Consider the following 21,843-nt stretch of genomic DNA (forward strand, 5'->3'; position numbering starts at 1 on the left):
TACTGGTTGTGAAACTTGGGGAAAACTAGATGGCAAAACCGGATTTCCTTCTGTCTGAGAATCATCTAATGCCAAACTTTTATAAGTCAAAATATGCTGTTTGCAATTTATAGACATATCAGTACAAGTGGGACACATTCTAAGAGGGGGTTCCACAATGGCTTCTAAACAAATTGAACAATGAGTTTCCTCAGTGTCAGACATGTTTAACAGACTAGTAATAAAGCAAGCAAGCTTGGAAAACACTTTATTTAATGAAAAAAACACAATTTGCAAAAACGGTACTGTGCCTTTAAGAGAAAAAAAGGGCCTACCTTCCCTTAGGAAGCGATAATATGGGGTTTAAAATAGTCCCTCAGAAGACTCTCAGGACCTCAGGAGAAGTTGCTTGCTGCTTGTAAATGTAGGCCCCGCCCACCTCACTCGATGTTGCTGGGGCCTACACAAAACTAACAAAGCCTGCCTGAAAGCCATGTGGGTTATAAACAACCCCAAATAACCCTCAAGCAAATGTCCCATAAAACAGAAAATGTTACTCCCAGACACAAAAACGTTTGTCCCAAATTCACATAGCAAACTGAGTGCCCACAAAAAAATTAACCCTTTATGCAAGCTAGTAAAAACCTCTGATAACACTAGGATTACTGCTTACCCTTCCCCTAATGGGGACACTGTCAGCCTTTCTGAGTTAACACAGTCTCTGCAGAAAATATGACTGAACATACCTCATTGCTGTATAGCAAGAAACAGTTCCTCACACTGAAGTTTTCCTGTACTCCTCAGCTTCTGTGGGAACAGCAGTGGACCTTAGTTACAAATGCTAAGATCATCATCCTCCAGGCAGAAATCTTCATCTATGTCCTGCCTGAGAGTAAATAGTACAACACCGGTACCATTTAAAAATAACAAACACTTGATTGAAGATAAAATAAAACTAACAGTTTAACACCTCTTCTCTTTACTCTTCCTGCTTAGAGCCAGCAAAGAGAATGATTGGGGGGTGGCGTTAAGGGGGGAGCTATATAGACAGCTATGCTGTGGTGCTCTCTTTGCTACTTCCTGTCAGGAAGGACAATATCCCACAAGTTAGGATGAATCCGTGGAATCGGTACATCATGCAAAAGAAACAAACCCACTTTGAACTGTAACATGCTCTGCAATCCTATACTGTGGCTGTATAAGAATACTAATGACCTTTTCTGAACCACATGGAGTGGACATGTGACTGCCTTTTTGACTAGGAACTCTCTTCCCTGATTGGTAAACCAGTGTGCTCCACAGGACCTATTTAATGGTCTGATTTTACTGACCACCCGGACAATTTTAAGCAAAAATTATTATTAATTATTAAATGTTATCAAGGTTGTTGCAGAACTTATAATTAAATCAGTGTATGTTAAATTATTAATTTGTGCTTTGGATAGCTTAGGTAACGTTTATACTGTAAATAACAGAAAATGTTTTAAATTTGCAAAGTATTACATTGCCCCAACCCAGCTGGCAACATTATAGTTTTACAATAGTGGGTGCATGTCATGTTCATACACATATACAGCTATGTATCACTTAATGTCCACAATGCGTTCTGTGAAATGGGACATTGTGTCAACATCATAGAATATATACATACTTAGAAAAGGCTGGCAAGGTAATACTGTACAGTATATGAGTTAAAGTGATAGTAAATCCTAGTGTTTGTGAAACGCTAGAATTTACCAGTGCAGCAAATAAAGGGAACTTTCAATCATTAAGTATAAAATACTTAATGCTGAAAGTCCCTTGATTTGTCTGCAGCGTTCACGCGCTGAGCGCCTCAGGCTGCCCACAGCAGATCGCTATTTTTCAATGAGGTGACATTTCCACCTCTTAGCCAATATCCGTGTGGGCCAGCTGGCATTATGCTAGATAGCTAGCACGCTATTGGCTAAGATCACCTCATTGCAAAATATAGTTCTACTATGGACGGCCTGAGGCACCAAATAGACAAAGAAGTAGCAGAAGCCATTTGCCCCTTGCGCTTCCCAGAATACACCACAAAAAGAGATTTAGACTGTCTGAAATCCTTGGTAGCCTGAAGATAAAACTTCAAGGCACGAACCACATCCAGGTTATGAAGTAACCTCGCCTTTGAAGAAGAAGGGTTAGGACACAAAGGAGGAACAATTACTTCCTGATTGATGTTACATTTAGACACCACCTTGGGGAGAAACCCAACCCAGTGCGCAGTACCGCCTTATCCGCATGAAACACCAGATAAGGAGGGTCACATTGCAAGGCAGCTAGGAGAACCTTCCAGGACAGAACCTTAATGTCTATGGAATGCATAGGTTCAATCGGAACCCTCTGCAAAACCTTAAAGGGACACTCAAAAATTAAACTTTCATTATTCAGATAGAGCATGCAATTTTCAAAAACTTTTTAATTTACTGCCATTAACAAAAGTTGCACAGTATTTTTATATTTAAACTTTTTTTTTTTTTTTTTTTTTTTTTTTTTTTTATTGAGGTTTAGTTAAAGACATACATAGATCATAATAAATATTTAAACTTTTTGAGTCACCAGCTCCTACTGAGCATGTGCAAGAATAAGTGTGTATGCATTTGTGAATGGCTGATTGCTGTCACATGGTACGTGTATGCATTTGTGATTGGCTGATGGCTGTCACATGGTACAGGGGGAGTGGAAAAAGGCATAACTTTTAAAATTGTCAGTAAAAAAATCTACTACTCATTTGAAGTTCAGACTAAGTGCTATTGTATTGTCTTGTTATCTTGCATTTATTGATTATGCAAATCTACAGTGTTGACTGGTCCTTTAAGGACTAAGTTCAAGCTCCAAGGGGGAGCCGACTGCCTAAAGACAGGTCTGATTCTAGACAGAGCCTGAACAAAAGATTGTATGTTAGGGAGCTCAACGAGTCTCCTATGCAACAACACTGATAATGACGAAATCTGTCCCTTTGAGGAACTAGTGGCAAGACCCTTCTCCAAGCCATCCCGGAGAAAGGACAGAATCCTTGATACCTTCACCTTATGCCAAGGATATCCATGCTTCTCACACCAGGAAAAGTAAGTCCTCCACACCTTATGATAGATGCGACGAGTGACTGGCTTCCTTGCATGAACTAGAGTATCAATCACACTTTCAGAAAAGCCTCTCTTAGCTAAGACTAGGTGTTCAATCTCCACGCAGTCAGCCTCAGGGAATCTAGATTTTGATGCTGAAAGGGGCCCTGTGACAGCAGATCCCCACGACAGGGTAACCTCCATGGCGGAGAGGATGACATCCCCACCAGATCCTCAAACCACGTCCTCCACGGCCAGAAAGGAACAATCAGAATGGCCGAGGCCCACTCCTGTTTGATGCATGCCACTAGAAGTGGTAACGTAGGAAAAATGTAAGCTAGGCTGAATCCCCAAGAAACCACTAAGGCACCTATCAGCTCTGCCTGGGGATCCCTGGACCTCGACCCGTATCGAGATAGTTGGCAATTGAGTCTGGACGCCATGAGATCTATCTCCGGCGTTCCTCATCTGAGACAAATCTCTGCAAACACTTCGGGGTAAAGAGACCATTCCCCCGGATGGAAGGATTGTCTGCTGAGAAAGTACACTTCCCAGTTGTCCACACCCGGAATGTGAATCGCTGAGAGCAAGTAGTCGCGGGACTTCACCCACTCCAGAAATCGAGCCTCCTCCATCATCGCGAGGAAGCTCCTTGTACCCCCTGGTGGTTGATGTAAGCCACTGAGGTAATGTTGTCGGTCTGGAATCTGATAAAACCGATCAACCTCAGAGAAGGCCAAGCCTTCAGAGCATTGTAGATTGCTTGTAGTTCTAGGATGTTGATCGGAAGGAAAGACTCCTCCCTTGACCACTTTCCTTGTGCCATCCTGGCACCCCAAAAAGCTCCCCATCCTGACAGACTGGCGTCCGTGGTCACAATCTCCCAGGACAGTCTCATGTGGGATGTGGGATGACATCTATACTTGACACCATGAGACCTATCACCTCCATACATTGAGCCACTGATGGGCTTGAGGAGGACTGAAGGGCAACACAGGTGGACGCAAGCTTCCTGCGCCGCTGATCTGTGAGAAATATCTTCATGGACATAGTGTCTATTATCGTGCCCAGGAACTCCACCGTGTTGCTGGGAACCAGGGAACTCTTTCCTGAGTTGATCTTCCAACTGTGAGATCAGAGCAGAAGAACCCTCGAATGATCCTCTTCATGAAGAGTCTCAGGGCCGTCGCCAGACCAAAAGGAAGGGCCACAAACTGGAAGTGTTGGTCCACAAATGCAAATCTTAGGAACTTAAAGTGGTCCCTGTGGTTTGGCACATGAAAGTAAGCGTCCTTCAAGTCTATAGTCGTCATGAACTGTCACTCTTGAACTAGGGGCAAAATAGATCTGATTGTTTCCATTTTGAACAATGGAACACTCAGAAACTTGTTAAAACACTTTAGGTCCAGAATCGGGCGGAACTTGCCCTCCTTCTATGGAACCACAAAAAGGTTGGAATAGTACCCTAGAACCCCTTTCTGCTAGGGGTACTGGTACGATAACCCCGAGAGAGGCAAGCTCTCTCCCACACTCTAGAAAGGCCTCTCTCTTCTCTGGTCTTGAAGACAGGTTTCACAGGAGTTATCTGCCCTCGGGCGGATGGGATCTGAACTCTATCCTGTAACCCTGGGAGACCACTTCTAGAACCCAAGGGTCCTGAACGTCCTGTAACCATGCGTCTGAGAATAGAGATAATATGCCCCCTACATGATCCGGAGACCGGTCGGGGGCCGCCCCTTCATGCCGATTTCGTCTCGTCGGGCTTCTTGCTCTGCTTAGACTTGTTCCAAGATTGAGCCGGCTTCCAAGATCCCTTGGACTGGTCCGCTTTTGCGACGGGTTGCTGGCGCTGGGCCTTGTCCGCACGAAAGGGACAAAAAGTAAATCCTTTAGGCTTAGTCTTCTTATCCTGCGGTAGGAAAGCTCCATTGCCTCCCGTAACCGTGGATATAATCGAATCCAATCCTGGACCGAACAGGATCTTTGCTTGAAAAGGCAAGGACTACAGCCTCGCCTTAGAGGTCATGCCCGCAGACCAAGATTTTAGCCACAGAGCCCTGCGCGCTAAAACAGAAAAACCTGACACCTTAGTATTCAGGTGAATAATTTGCATATTTGCATCACAGATGAAAGAATTGCCGATCTTCAGTGCCTTAATCTTCTCCTGTATCTCATTGAGGGATGTCTCCCCCTCGACCATTTCACACAGGGATTTACACCAATATGTTGCAGCTCCAGCTACCGCTGCAACGGCCGCTGCTGGCTGAAAAACAAACCCTGTGTGATGAAACATCTCTCAACATGTTTTCCAGTTTTTTATCCATGGGCTCTTTAAACGATGAACTATCCTCGAGGGGAATAATCGTCCGCTTCGCGAGCGTAGAGATAGCCCCATCCACCTTAGGGATGGTCCTCCCAGCTCAAGCTGAGAGACCGGAATGGGGAACAGTTTTTTAAAGGAAGAATAAGGGGAAAAGGAAGAACCTAATCGCTCCCTTTCGTTCTTAATAATATTAGCCATCTTTACGGGAACCGGAAAAGACTGAGGTACTACCCTTTCCTCGTATACCTTGTCAAGCTTAGCAATCGCAGTTTCCTCCAGTATCTTAGGTTCCGGAACCTCCAGAGTAGCAAGTACCTGCCGTAGCAGAAAGAGCAAATTCTCCATCCTAAACCTATAACCAGGCTCCTCCGCCACCGGAGGTTTAGATGACACGGACTCCGACCCAGAAGGGGCCTCCTCCGAAGAGTCGGAGTGGGCCTCATCATCGTATAGAGCCTCTGGATCTCCCATCGGCAAGGACAAACCCTGGGCCGGGCCGCTATGATAAACCCTACACTTGCGCTTAGCAGAACATAGTAAGGTATGGATCACTATTGAAACCGCCGATTTCAGTTGGTCTGATGGCCAACGAATCTCTCCTGAAGGAGTAACGGTTGGACCCGGGGCGCTTCATGTGCACTCGGAGATGAATGTAGGGAACGCACCTCCCGGACGAAGAACCCTCAGAGGTGGACGGCTCAGTAGTACTAGGCATACATTTACATTTAGATGTTATAACCTTATCAAGGCATGTGGAACGTAGTTGAGCATGCTGATCTACCAGAACCTCTTCACAATAAACACAGGAATGAGAGCCTTCCAACACGTCATAGTCCTCCATTGCTTGCGCGCTTAGTTAGACTAACTTTATTTATTAAAAAAGGCACCTTTAAAACACCAATGGCCGGGGCCCTCACCATCTCCTAGGACCCGGACTACAGAAACCGCTACGTCTCCTGTGCCACAGATCAACAGGAAGGATAGATAGCCACACCCAGTCACATGGAATGCCTAACAGGACCGTCCCTGCACTAGGGAAAAACATGCCAAAAAATGGCTGTGCAAATTTCCGCAAGTAACCTGAAAGTTCCACACATTGCCAGAGCCTCATCTCACACATAACGCAGCAATGACACAATAAACAATATCATGTATAAGCCCCCCTGTTCAATAATCCCCCTTCCAGGAATATTAACCCTTGATTCTGTAAAGATAAAAAGGCGCCACATTGTGATCCTGTCTTCTATGTTATCATTATTAATAAAAAATGAAACGATCTTACCAAAATCTACACAGTGGAACAGGAACACAGCCCTTTAAGTGTGACAGGTTAGTAGCCATGCTCCTGAAATGGACTTGAGTGAAGAAACCAGGCAGCGAAACTCGTCAACGCTGATTGCTTATGGAGCTGTTAATATGAGTGGGGATGGATTCGCAGAAAGACTCTCACTGCATCTCCGGACTCTAACTTTCACCCAGGCTCTCACTGAGAGGCTGACAGGACTACTTAAAACTCCAGTCCCAATGCGAAGAGTACTACCCTCCATAAGAGACTACTCCAAAATTCCGGCACTCTGCCATCTTCCTATGACAAAAGGCAAAGAATGACTGGGGGGGTGAGGGAAGTGGGGGAGGTATTTAAGCCTTTGGCTGGGGTGTCTTTGCCTCCTCCTGGTGGCCAGGTTCTTAATTCCCAATAGTAATGAATGAAGCCCTGGACTCTCCTCCCCTTTAGATTGAAAAGACTAAATAAAGGCACTCACATGACATGAAATATAGCAAAGATAACAAAAAATCTTATTTATTAATCCATATACAAAGTTCAACATTTCAGCTTTATTCCAAAGCCTTTGTCAAGAAAAAAACAAAAACATACTCTAAAAGTTTTTAGTTGAGAGTATGTTCTTTGCCTTTATCTAAACTCTATAATTTTGTATATTGTGCACCCAGGCAATAAAAATATAAGCAGTGAGTGCATGAACCATACAGACACACATGGAAAAAGAATAGTAATGTAAACAATGACATAACACTGCAACAAAACATTCTGAGCTGTAATAAGACATAAATAAGACACATAAACCATTATCATCCACTCAGGGAGCGAATGGTAAACTTCACATTAACGTGACATGAGTTACACTAAAAACGTACATGTAATTATAAGCAGGGGAATCCCAGGCAGACGTTTACTGTAGCAATTAAGGTTCTAATTAGACGATCCTGAAAAGGATCCCTGCATCCTGCAATTAATTATCAAAGGAGCAGGCAACTAATTTAAAATTAGGTGGAGTAAACGATTCTTCTATTAAGTTCGCTGGAAGATAACTGCTGGTACGTGGGTCTATTTTTAATGTTCGTGCCAGAGTCAGAAGTCTCTTCCCAGCTCCAGAGGAAGTAGTTTTTCCTGTTGACAAATCTTATCAGTGGTTTATTTTTTTTTTATCTCAGAAAATGTCAAGGGGTAAAACAACAATCTATAAATCAGCTTGACAGCACAAATGCAGGGAGGTTTTTTTCTCTCACTTATTTTCTCATTTGTCTAAGTAACAATTTTAAAGTATAATATTTAAAAAAACAGTCAAAATAAAAGAGTATTGTAATTCCACAAGTAATTGCTTACACTGATAAATAGCAGAAAGTTCACTTCTGAATTAACTTGCAATGGGAAATGGCTCCCGACGCAGGTACACATAAAAGAATATGCATTAAAACAAGAGGCCGCTCAGCATACATATGGGCATATAATTTAATAGTATTGAAAAATAAAATACTGAAAGGACTACAGTATTAACCTCAAAAATTTAAAGGGACATATTACTCAAACCCCCCCCCCCCCACACCTATCATGTATTGTATATGAAAGGGTAGCAGTTAACAATATAATATTTATGTTATGAAAAAGTCTTAAAAGGGACAGTGTTGTAAAATTGGTGTTTCCAATTACTTGCTATACCAGCTGCACAGTATAAAATGTGTGGGGAATTGTCTGTTTATGTTTATTTATGTATAGGAAATAGCTGTTTCTGTTAAGTGAACCGCATGCCAATGAAATGGGCTGAGCTTGCAGGGAATTCATACCTTGTTATCCTATCTCTATATAAATATAAACAAAGCCCTCCTTATCTCTCACTGTGTACTCAAAGGCAAATACTTAGAAAGAACATGGAAAAAAATATATAACATTTTAGTACGTCTGTCTCACCCGCTACTGGAAGTGTGAATTCTTCTAAACTTTGTTTACATAGCTTTTCTATAACGTGTACTTAAAGGGACACTGAACCCAATTTTTTTCTTTCGTGATTCAGATAGAGCATGCAATTTTAATCATTTTTTGGTGAACAACCTGGGCTGTTCTTGCTGATTGGTGGATAATAAATTCACCTACCAATAAACAAGTGCTGTCCAGGGTCCTTAACAAAAAATTGTCTGGCTCCTTAGCTTAGATGCCTTCTTTTTCAAATAAAGATAGTAAGAGAACAAAGAAAATTGATAATAGGAGTAAATTAGAAAGTTGCTTAAAATTGCATGCTCTATCTGAATAACGAAATAAAACATTTGGGTTCAGTGTCCCTTTAAGTACTGACAATTTCAGCATAGGTGGGGATACAAAAGGCAAGAACAGCTTTTTCAAATTTGTAAACAAATAAATACTTTCCAGCAGGAAAAATGGATCATTGAGAAAAAAAAAAAAATAACAGTACACTGTTCCTTTAAGCATAACACCTGTTTGAATTTAAGGAGAAACTAACAGTCCTAAGACTCAACTGCTCATTAGCTGACAGGAACAACTCCCACAGAAAGAAAAAAGTGGTTGATTCAGCACAGGGACATGTGTTTTTGAGAAAAAAAAAAGCACAGTAATACATTTTAAAACATTCTTTTTTAAACGGAACAGAAGAAATGTTTGTTTGAGTATCATGTCCCTTTAATCCTGTAAACATACCTTGTACTGTACTTTATTTTGTTTTTGTAACCATGTATAATATAGTCTTGCTTATTTTTAAATAACATTGTGCTGATTTTCCCACTCCTAACCAAGCTCCACAGAGTCAGATGTATACGTGCGTTTACAAACCACTGCTGACTCATGTTTAGGTTATCTGTCTTTTCATATGCAGGGAAGAGTATCTGCTCTTTTTGTTTCCAGCCCCTTTCACTGGGTGTCCCAACCAAACCTCATCAACAGTGCTAAACTGGGAGCTTCTAAGTAAGATTTTAAAAGGTTTTATACCAGATTTTTAGATCCGTATCTGTGCATTTTATTCTTTATAGTAGTGTGTATTACATGCAGTTATATGAAAATTGGTGCATACTGTCCCTTTAAAGAGGCAATGGTAGATGCTACACAGTGATCAGTTCCATATCTTGTTTATATCTGCCAATAACTAGCCACAAACATACTTAACAGGCTTTGCAAAATTAAAGTTGAAATTATTTCATTTCGTATGCAGATCCTTCTCAGTGCAGTGATACATAAAATGACTAATGTCCCTAACAGTTGAGAATTTTTAGAGAAATATATATATACTGTAGTCAGAAACAAACCACTTCCTCTTAATAAATGCTCAGGGAGGATAAATTAGAATTAACAAATTTGAATAAAAAAGAAAAACCCAAAGCACAACCAACATATATAATGGGGATGGGTATTTTGTTAAAGGGACATGAAACACAATTTTTTTCTTTCATGATTCAGAAAGAGCATGCAATTTTGAACAACTTTCCAATTTACTTCTATTATCTAATTTGCTTTATTCTCTTGATAGCCTTTGCTTAAAAGCATATCCAAATAGGCTCAGTAGCTGCTGATTGGTAACCCATGTGTATTGCTATTTCTTTAACAAAGGATATATAAAGAATGAAGCAAATTAAATAATGGAAGTATATTGGAAAGTTTTTTTTTTAATTGTATTCTCTATCTGAATCATAAAAAAAAAAAAAAAAAAGAAAAAAAAAAGGGGGTTTGTGTTCCTTTCAGGGACCGTTTATTTTGTCATCAGCTGACTACACTGATACCACAAATACATACCCGTTGCCATAATGGTGTCGTCCTGTCCTTGGGTAAATACAACAATTCTTGGCCTTTTTGAGTTTTCTTTCGGCAAGGCTTGTGCCTTTCTGGCAATCTCTTTAATATCTTCTGTCTGAGTGAAAAAAGCAAAAAAGATCTCTTATATCATCTGAAATTTTTTGGGGTTTAATTTCCCTTTAATACAACCTTATTTTATTGATGTCACATGACTCCATATCATCATTATTAACATTAAGCGCTATGCAGCGCTATACAGGACAGGGAAGGCAGAATGGGGCTGAAGGTTACAGAGTATTTCACAAAACCTTCCTGCTATATATGACACATACATTCTGTATGTTCCTTTATCCTGTATTATTTATTATTACAATGTCACAACTGGAACACCAGCACTCACTCAATGCCTTGTTTGAAATCTACCAGATTAAAAATGACAGTGCAAAAGTGGCAAAATTTAAAATGTCACCCATTAGGGCCACATACACACAAAAAAAAAACCTTGGAGGGCCAAAAGTGGTCCTTGGCAGCCCTGGTATAGAACGTACAAACATTCCCAATATCCGTTATTTGTAACTAATGTCCAAAAGCATTTTACCCATCCCTCACGCACAATATTATTCAGAAAAAACATAAATTATGCTTACCTGACAATTTCATTTCCATCGTGGGGAGGACAGTCCACATCTTCATTCATTACTATTGGGAATTAAAAACCTGGCCACCAGGAGGAGGCAAAGACACCCCAGCCAAAGGCTTAAATACTCCTCCCACTTCCGTCATCCCCCAGTAATTTTGCAGAGGGAACAAGGAACAGTAGGAGAAACATCAGGGTATAAATGGTGCCAGAAGATAAATAAAATTTATGTCCACTCACCAGAGATACGGACGGGAGCCGTGGACTCTCCTCCCCACGATGGAAATTATCAGGAAAGCATAATTTTTGTTTTCCATCTAAAGGGGAGGAGAGTCAACGGCTTCATTCTTTACTATTGGGAACATATACCAAAGCTTTAGAGGACACTATAAATGAAACTGGGAGGGTAAAAGGCGGACCCTAATCTGAGGGCACCACAGCCTGTAGAACCTTTCTCCCAAAAGCCGCTTCCACAGAAGCAAAAACGTCAAATTGTAAAACTTTGTAAAACTATGTAAGGAAGACCAAGTAGCCGCCTTACAAATCTGCTCCATAGAGGCCTCATTCTTGAAAGCCCAAGATGAAGCCAACGCTAGTAGAATAAGCCGTGATCCTCTGAGGAGGCTTATGTCCCGCTGTCTCGGAAGCCAAATGGATCAACCTCCTCAGCCAAAAAGACAAAGAAGTAGCAGAAGCTCTCTGACCCCTGTGCTTCCCTGAATACACAACAAAAAGAGATGTAGATTGTCTGAAGTCCTTTGCAGCCTGAAGATAGAACTTCAGGGCATAGACCACATCTAGATTATGAAGTAACCGCTCCTTCGAAGAAGAAGGGTTAGGGCACAGAGAAGGAACAACTATTTCCTGATTGATGTTACGATTGGACACCACCTTGTGAAGAAATCCCAAGCCGGTGCGAAGAACAGCCTTACCCGAATGAAAAACCAGATAAGGTGGCCCATGTTGCAAGGCCGCCAGTTCAGATACTCTGCGAGCCGATGCAATGGCCAACAGGAAAATAACTTTCCAGGACAGAACCTTAATGTCAAGGGAATGCATAGGCTCAAGCGGGACCTGTTGCAAAACCCTAAGGACCAAGTTCAAGCTCCACGAGGGAGCAGACTGCCTAAAGACAGGCCTGATTCGAGACAAAGCCTGAACAAAGAATTGAATGTCAGGGAGCTCAGCGAGTCTCCTGTGTAACAAAACAGATAATGCCGAAATCTGTCCCTTCAAGGAACTAGCGGCAAGTCCCTTCTATAAATCTTCTTGAATAAAGGACATAATTCTGGAAACCCTCACCTTGTGCCAAGGGTATCCATGTTTCTCACACCAGGTCAAGTAAGTCCTCCACACCTTATGGTAGATGCGCCGAGTGACTGGCTTCCTTGCCTGAACTAGAGTGTCAATAACACTTTCAGAAAAACCATTCTTGGCTAGGACTAAGCATTCAATCTCCACGCAGTCAGCCTCAGAGAACCGAGATTCTGATGTTGGAAAAGACCCTGTTCAACAGATCCCTGCGACAGGGTAACCTCCATGGCGGAGAGAATGACATCCCCACCAGATCCGCAAACCACGTCCTCCGCTGCCACGAAGGAGCAATCAGAATGGTCGACGCTCTCTCCTGCTTTATGCGTACCATTATACGAGGTAGAAGTGGTAAGGGAGGAAAAATGTACGCTAGACCGAACCCAAAAGGCACCGCTAATGCATCTATCAGTTCTGCCTGGGGGTCCCTCGACCCATAACGGGGAAGTTTGCAATTGAGTCTGGATGCCATGAGATCTATCTCCAGTGTCCCCCATCTGAGACAAATCTCCGGAAACACCTCGGGGTGAAGAGACCATTCCCCCGGATGGAATGTTTGCCTGCTGAGAAACTCCGCTTCCCAGTTGTCTACACCCGGGATGTGGATCACCAAAAACGAGCAGTTGTGGGCCTCCGCCTGTTCCAGTATCCGAGACACCTCCCTCATTGCGCAGGAGCTCCTCGTACCCCCCTTATGGTTGATGTAAGCCACCGAGGTAATGTTGTCAGTCTGAAACCTCCACGCCTTCAAAGCATTGTAGATCACTCAAAGTTCCAGGATATTCATTGGTAAAAGGGACTCCAGCCGAGACCTTTTCCACTGTGCCAATCTGGCACCCCAAACAGCTCCCCAACCCGCCAGACTCACGTCCATGGTCACAATCTCCCAGGACGGTCTCAAGAAGGCTGTCCCCATGGACAGTAGTTCCTGGCGGATCCACCAAGAGAGGGAGGTCCAAGCCCATACATCCATGGATATCAGCTGTGAGAGATCTGAATGATTGCCGTTCCACTGCCTCAACATGCATAACTGAAGAGGCCTGAGATGAAACCTGGCAAATGGAATGATGTCTATGCTGGAGACCATGAGCCCGATCACCTCCATACATTGGACCACCGAGGGCCTCTCTGAAGATCGAAGGGCCAGACAAGAGGACGCAAGCTTCCTGCGTCTTTGATCCGTGAGAAAAATCTTCATGGACACAGAGTCTATGATCGTGCCCAGAAACTCCATTCTAGTGCTGGGTACCAGGGAGCTCTTTCCGGAGTTTATCATCCAACCATGAGATTAAAGTAACTGGAGCAGAGACCTTGAATGGTCCACTGCCTGACTGGATGGCGCCTAAACCAGGTTGTCTTCTAGATAGGGCACCACCACAATGCCCCTGGATCTGGCTGCAGCATGCAGGACCCGAGAACCTTCGTGAAAACTCTTGGGCCGTCGCCAGACCGAAAGGAAGGGCCACAAACTGGAAGTGCTGGTCCAGAAATGCAAATCTTAGGAACTTGAAGTGGTCCCTGTGAATTGGAACACGAAAGTAGGCAGCCTTCAAGTCTATTGTGGTAATGAACTGCCCCTCTTGAACTAGGGGCAAAATGGACCTGATCGTTTCCATTTTGAACGATGGAACGGACAAAAACTTGTTTAAAACACTTCAGATCCAAAATCAGGCGGAATGTGCCCTCCTTTTATGGAACTATGAACAGATTTGAATAATACCCTAGACCCCTTTCTGCAAGGAGTACTGGTACGATAACACCTAGAGAGGAGAGATCCCTCACACATCCTAGAAATGCCTCTTTCCTTTCCGGCCACGATGACAGGTTTGACACAAGGAATCTGCCCCTGGGTGGGAAGGACTTGAATCCTATCATGTAACCCTGGGAGACAACCTCCAGAACCCAGGGGTCCTGAACATCCTGCAACCAGGCTTTGGAGATTAGAGATAACCTGCCGTAGACCTGTCGGGGGCTGCCCCTTCATGCCGACTTAGTCTCTGCGGGCTTCTTGTTCTGTTTGGACTTCTTCCAGGACTGAGCAGGCTTCCAAGTTCCCTTGGACTGGTCCGCTTTTACGGCGGGCTGCTGGCGCTGGGCCTTATCCGCACGAAAGGGACGAAAAGTAGATCCTTTCGGTTTAGCTTTCTTATCTTTGGGTAGGAAGGCACCTTTGCCTCCCGTAACCGTGGAAATGATTGAGTCCAGGCCTGGACCAAACAGATTCTTTCCTTGAAAAGGCAGGGACAGCAACCTCAATTTAGAGGTCATGTCCGCCGACCAAGATTTTAGCCATAAGGCCCTGCACCCTAAAACCCTGACACCTTAGCATTCAGGCGAATAATTTGCATATTGGCGTAGCAAATTAAAGAATTGGCTACCTTCAAAGCCTTAATCTTTTCCTGCACCTCTTCGAAAGAGGGTTCACCCTCAATCATTTCACACAGGGAATCACACCAATATGACGTAGCTCCAGCAACTGCGGCTACGGCTGCTGACAGCTGAAAAACAAACCCTGTGTGCTGAAACTTCTTTCTTAGCATGTTCTCCATCTTTTTATCCATGGGCTCCTTGAACGACGAACTATCCTCTAGGGGAATAGTCGTTCACTTAGCAAGCGTGGAGATGGCCCCCCACAGCTCCAACTGAACCTCCAGGACGGGGAAAAGTTTCTTAAAGGACGAGGAAGGGTAAAAGGAAGAACCTAATCAAGCCCATTCGTTCTTGATAATGTTAGCAATCTTTATAGAAACCGGGAAGGTCTGGGGTACCACCCTGTCCCTCATAAACCTTATCTAGCTTAGGGATAGAAGGTTCCTCCAGAAGCTTCGGCTCCGGAACCTCTAGAGTAGCAAGCACTTGCTTTAACAAAAAGTGCAAATTCTCCATCTTAAACCTATAGCCAGGCTTCTCTGCCGGAGCTTTAGATGACATGGATTCCGACCCCGAAGGAGTCCCCCCCGAAGCGTCGGAGTGGGCCCGTCATCTAACCACTCCGCCGGAGCATTCGACGGAGACAAGTCCTGAGTTGGGCCACTATGAAAGGCCCTACGCTTGCGCTTAGCAGAACGTGGTAAGGAGTGGATAACTTTAGAAACTGTCGTCTGCAGTTGATCCGCAAAGTCTGGCAACCAACATATCTCTCCCGAAGGAGCAACAGTCGGACCCTGGGCACTGCATGTGCAATAGGGGACCTCAACTCGGGAACGCACCTCACTGGACCTAGAACTCTCAGAGGTGGACGGCTCAGTTGTACTAGACATTCTTTTAGTCTTAGATGTCTCGACCCTCTCAAGGCATGTGGAACATAATTGGACAGGCTGGTCTACCGGAACCTCACAATAAACACAGGTATGAGACTTTGTTAACGAGTGAGTACCCTCTAACGCGTCAGAATCTTCCATAGCTTGCGCTCTTATTAGAATAAAAGAGAAACTACCAGGCACCTTTATATCCGCCAATGGCCGGGGCACTCACCAGCTCCTATGAACCGGACTACAGAAAACACTTTGTCTCCTCCGTCGCAGATCAGACCGGAAGTGAAGAGCCCCACCCGGTCACACGAGTGCCTCGCAGGACCGCCATTGCCTAAAGGAGAAAATGTGCCAAAAAAAGATTGTGCAAAAACTCCCAGAAAGAACCTTATAGTTCCACACATTGCCAGAGCATCATCCCACACAGCGCAGCAATGACACAATATCATATATAAACCCCCGCCTGTTCAATAATCCCCCTACCAGGAATATTAACACGTGATTCTGTAAAGATAAAAGGCGCCACACTGTGGCCCTGTCTTCTATGTTAACATTGTGTATAAAATGAAACGATCTTACCAGAATCCACGCCGTGGAACAGAAACACGGCCCTTCAAGTGTGATAGGTCATAGCAGCGCTCCTGACATGGACTTGAGAGAAGAAAGCAGTCTGCAAAACTTGTCAATGCTGATTGCTGTAGGAGCTGTTAATATGAGTCGGGATGGTTTCGCAAAAGACTCTCCCTTCATCTCCGGACTCTAACTTTCACCCAAGCCCTCACTGAGAAGCCTTATAGGGCTACTTAAAACTCCTGTCCCATTGCGAAGAGTAATACTCTCCATAAGAGACCTCCGAATCTTCGGCACCTCTCTGCCACCTCCTGTGATGAAAGGCAAAGAATGCCTGGGGGATGAGGGGAGTGGGAGAGGTATTTAAGCCTTTGGCTGCGGTATCTGTGCCTCCTCCTGGTGGCCAGGTTCTTAATTCCCAATAGTAATGAATGAAGCCGTGGACTCTCCTCCCCTTTAGAAGGAAACGACTTTTTGAAAAGAGAACGTTGCCACTGCAATAGAGAATTGTTTTCTATGTATCCTGTCTGCATATCAGTGCTCCCTCATATGTCCCCAAACCTTTAACTTTATGTGTATGATAATCGCTTGGTACATCTCATTCTCAGACAAGTTTCCTTCCTGTACTTTGTTGAGTTTCATAAAGAAACATGAATCTATCGAGACTTATTTATTTAGACAACTTTGTTCAGTACATTACAAAATATACACTTTGCATGAAGTGTATGATGACTAAGGATTAAAAAAAAATCTTTGATTGTTTTTCTAGCAGTCAGTTCGGAACACCACCACTGCCAGACGCGCAACATATGCTGTCCCTACTTTATCTGTTCTACAGCAAGTTGTACAATCACTATAGCATGCGCTCAAAAGGATAAGGACGCAAGACTTATTTCTAAGCTGTTTCATAAAGGCCACACTGGGCCTGGCTTTGGTGGTCTGTTTAAATACCCTCTGACTATCCATTAAAGGGACAGTCAAGTCAAAATTAAACTTTCATGATTCGGATAGAGCTTGCAATTTTAAGCAACTTTCTAATTTACGCCTATTATTCATTTTTCTTCCTTCTCTTGTTATCTTTATATGGAAATTCAAGAATGTACACATAGGAGCCGGCACATTTTTGGTTTAGCACCTGGGTAGAACTTTCTGATTGGTTTCTAAATGTAGCCACCAATCAGCACCAATCAGCAAGAGCTACCCAGGTGCCGAAACCAAAAAGGGGTCGGCTACTAAGCCTACATTGAAATAAAGATAGCAAGAGAACAAAGAAAAAATGATAATAGGAGTAAATTAGAAAGTTGCTTAAAATTGCTCCTCTATCTGAATCATGAAAGTTTAATTTTGACTGGACTATCCCTTTAAAGGGACAATGTACTCAAGAACACAATTAATAAAAGTGTATAAAGATTCTGGAGGGTATGTGCTGGCCTCTCCTCTCTCTTCCCCACTGGCAGGTTGATTTCAGCTGCTCTCCTTTATATAGCTTTTTTATAGCCAATACTAGTATTGGCATTCTCATTATAGGTGGCAGTGTGGACAGCAAAAATAGTTTCTCCAAATGACAAAATAAAGGTAAAGGAGCTATATGTAAACAATGGATTATGGGTACTCAAACTTGGGGGATTGGATTTTACAGGAGAATGCTCATTTAATTTGTAAGTTTATATCACATTCCATTTACTTTACAGTGTTTACTGATAAACACAACTCACAATACTGAAACAGGAAGAAACACACATAATATTACATTGTTTTGGCTACATAAAAGGCCCTGGTCATCTACACCTGATTAACTGTAAATCATTTCACGTTTGAAGTGGAAAGATTCTATATTTGCTAATATGGTTAAAAAGATCTCAGAATGACTGCTTTATTTTGAAGCTGGCCCATTAAGGGCATTAGTGACACTGACCCCTTCTGGTTGGGCTTGAAACTACAACTCAATGTGATCTATGCTAGAGAAACACACTGCCTGGCATGATCTATTAACCCTCACAATACAAATTAACAGAAGGCAACATTTAGATTATTTCTGTCTAAACCAGATTCCAGTGATTAAAATAATAAGCCAAACATCTTTTAAAAAAAAGCTTTAATCACCTTTGATGTTGAGTTAAAAGGAAATTAAACGTTTTTTTTTATTATTATTTATCTATTATTATAAAAAAAATTTCAATCAAGCTTTATTAAGTCAACAAAAGAGAAAGAAAAATTCGAAAACACTGGTGTACACAGAAAAAGGACAAATTATTGTAAACAACGAACTATTCTTCAATTACTTAAAATCATCCTTATTTATTATTTTTATTATTTTGCAACTAAGAGAAAGTTTGTGTCCAAATGGTCTGTGGGACCGACGGTTCATTGGATGAGGAGGATGATTCCCACAGAGCTATAGGTGCCGAATGTTTTGCCCTACAAGCATAAAATAGGAGGGGGTTTCTTCCCTCCAACAAAGAGTAAAACATGTTTTAATTATTTGTTATTCACTCGCATCTAATGAGAACATTTTAAAGGGACACTAAAACCAAATTTTTTCTTTCATGATTCAGATAGAGCATGCAATTTTAAGCAACTTTCCAATTTATTTCTATTATAAATGTGTCTTTGTTCTCTTGCTATCTTTATTTAAAAAGTAAATATGTAAAGCTCTGGAGCCGGCCCATTTTAGGTTCAGCACCCTGGATAGCTCTTGCTTTTTGGTGGCTACATTTAGCCACCAATAAGTATGCATAACACAGGTTCTGAACCAAAAATGGGCTGGCTCCTATGTTTTACATTACTGTTCTTTAAACAAAGATAGTAAAAGAACAATGAAAAATTGATAATAGGAGTAAAATTAGAAAGTTGCTTAAAATGGCACGCTCTATCTGAATAATAAAATAAAACATTTGGGTTTAGTATCCCTTTAAATGTCCCTGTGTTGCAGACTCTGATAGTAATGAGGGTTAAATAAAATAACTGCACAACACAAAGTAATTTAGATACAAAACCAAGCGGTTGGCAGGAGATCCCTCTCAACCTGTATGGTCTGTGACAAGTGCAAGAGAATTTCATTGCTACTTTGTAAGTACAAAGCACTGTAATATAATAAAAAGCCTGTAGTTGCCTGAATGGTTATTAGGAAACCCAATAAATAGGCCGAGGGCAGACTGGAGAGCCATTTACTTTAGAATGTGATGTTCAGAGATTCCAGCCTGGCACATAAAAACAAAAAAGCTCTGCAGCTAATCTGCCTGGATCTTACCAAAGCCAAGTGCTATCAAAGCAGCCTCTTATCAGCAGATGACAACATAAAGAGGCCGATAACAGGAATTGCGGGGAATTCCAGGGCCTTCTATAAGCCTATGTTTTATGTAAAGGCAGAATGATATATGTGCTTCACAAACGTCCTCTTACAGTGAAAGTCAATCCTAGCGTTGTACAAATGCTGGGATTGACTATTGAAACAAATAAAGGGCACTTTCATTCATGAAGTATAAGATACTTCATGTAAAAAAGCTCCTTTATTTGTTTCAACCGATTGCCATTCTTAGCTGCTACAGCAGCCCACGGTTAAAAAATTTTTTTTGGGTAAGAGGTGACATTTTCACCTCTTAGCCAATAGCCGTGCAGTAAATCCGGCTACCAAGGGCACCAAAGCTGGATTTATCGCACGGCTATTGGCTAAGAGGTGAAAACGTCACCTCTTAGCAAAACATTTTTTTAACCTCGGGCTGCTGTAGCAGCTAAGTACGGCGATCAATTGAAACAAATAAAGGAGCTTTCTGCATGAAGTATCTTATACTTCATGAATGAAAGTCCCCTTTATTTGTTTCAATAGTCAATCCTAGTGTTTGTAAAACGCTAGGATTTACTTTCACTTTAAAGACTTGTCACAGTCCTCTCTGCCTGGAAATTTATCTTCTGATAAAACCCACTTAATGCAGCTGAATTACATTTTTTTCTTGTTCAATGCAGTGTGCAAATTACAATAAAATTATAATTTAAAGGGAAAGCAATCACCTTGTAATTACAAGACATTTCTGTTGTGTTGCTATATAATATCAACCAAGTCTAAACATTTTTAAAACAAATTAACATCTTGTTTTCTGCAAACATTTTTCAACAGACAAATTCCACCCAAAATTTGCCTTATTTGGAGGAGCCAATCTGGTTGGCACACAACAATGGTAGTCACAGCCTAATTAAATAAAATTGTTAAATAATTAAAGTTTATTGTTTTGCAGTTGTTATCAGTTAAAGCCAATTAGTGATAGGTATGAAGCAGGGTTAGCTTTTAGCAAGGTGAATTTCAAACATTTCAGGATCTTAGAAATAAAAAAGCACACATTTCATAACCATATCACGCGAGAAGGGATCTAAATAAATAATGACAGTATATTGCAGTTTTATTATGAATTAACAGCCCATTAACAATCCCTTACCGTATAAAGGATGCCATTGATTGCTGCAGTTTTATATAATTTACCAGATTTTGCAACATGCTACACAGTGATTGCTTTGACCAGTGCAGAAGCTATCTTTTTTATCTGACTGTAACTGGTCACAGAGCATCCCTGGAAGCAAAACCCTACAAACGTTACCAATCAAAGGACATTTTAAAATGCTTATAAAACATTTTTTTTTTTTATGTAGATCTTTTACAACATAATTTTTAGATTGTGATATCTATTATGCAATAACAACAATAACGTTAATATCCCTTAAATCCTGATGTCATGTATAGCAGCCTAAAAATGTCCAGGCCAGATATTTTCATTTTTAAAAATAGATTTGATGCACAAGAAGTGCACAAATGTACCCTCTCACTAGCAGACACACACGAGAACAAAATACTGGTTATCAACTGTTTGCTTGCAAGTAACACACATTATAGATTGACTTTGATGCACTAGTAGGATTAACCAATTGGCTGCCAAGTAACACACAGAATAAATCATTAGATTGCAAGTAATGCATAAACATCAGGATTAACCCTATGTCTGCCAAGTAACACACATGAACACGCATCAGGATCAAGTACTGCACAAACATCAGAATTAACCCCCTGGCTGTAAGAAACACAGACATCATAGTTCAACTTCTTGTCTGCCAGTAATACACAGCTGCAGTTAACTCTACTACCTGAAACACACAGTACGCTAATGAATCTCATGGATTAAACATTACAGGTATCATAAGATCAGCAGATGAGCAGCACATGAGGGTTTCAATACTACAGATCAAGAGCCTCTTTATAGAGATAAAATGGCGCCCTGTTCTTGGTTCTGCACGTGCGATGTCTGGCATGGACAGATGCTGTGAGTGGCACAGTCTGTTTACAGGCAGCAATAGGCAGAGCGAGGTCACAAATTTCTTGTGTCTACCATAATGTTATTCGTCACTGACAACCTGTTAAACAATTTTAAACTTATTTTCTTGAATCAAGCAGAGAATATAAACTATGGTCAAAAATTCTGTTTTACTAAAGAGAAAATGTGACAAGCTTTTGCTATAAACATTCTCCATTCTTAAAGGGACATTAAACACCTTGAGATTGTACTATAAACAGTTTAATAATGTGAAAACAAAAACAGCTATTGGCTGCACACTCTAGTAATCAATTTAGAATAGTCCCTAATTGGTCTCTGCAGGAAAGGAAACCTAGG

At 41.8% G+C, this 21,843-nt stretch overlaps 1 protein-coding gene across 3 annotated transcripts in view; it reads right to left on the reverse strand.

The window, feature by feature from the left end:
* ADK (adenosine kinase) overlaps window positions 1-21,843 on the reverse strand; it is a 604,808-nt gene that overhangs the window by 25,658 nt on the left and 557,307 nt on the right. For all 3 annotated transcript variants that reach the window (XM_053692148.1, XM_053692150.1, XM_053692149.1), the window contains one exon: window positions 10,421-10,535. In XM_053692148.1, coding sequence (XP_053548123.1) covers window positions 10,421-10,535 — 115 coding nt within the window. The remainder of the gene's footprint in view (window positions 1-10,420; window positions 10,536-21,843) is intronic.

This window comes from Bombina bombina, chromosome 9 (assembly GCF_027579735.1).
Source record: "Bombina bombina isolate aBomBom1 chromosome 9, aBomBom1.pri, whole genome shotgun sequence".
Classification (NCBI taxonomy): Eukaryota; Metazoa; Chordata; class Amphibia; order Anura; family Bombinatoridae; genus Bombina; species Bombina bombina.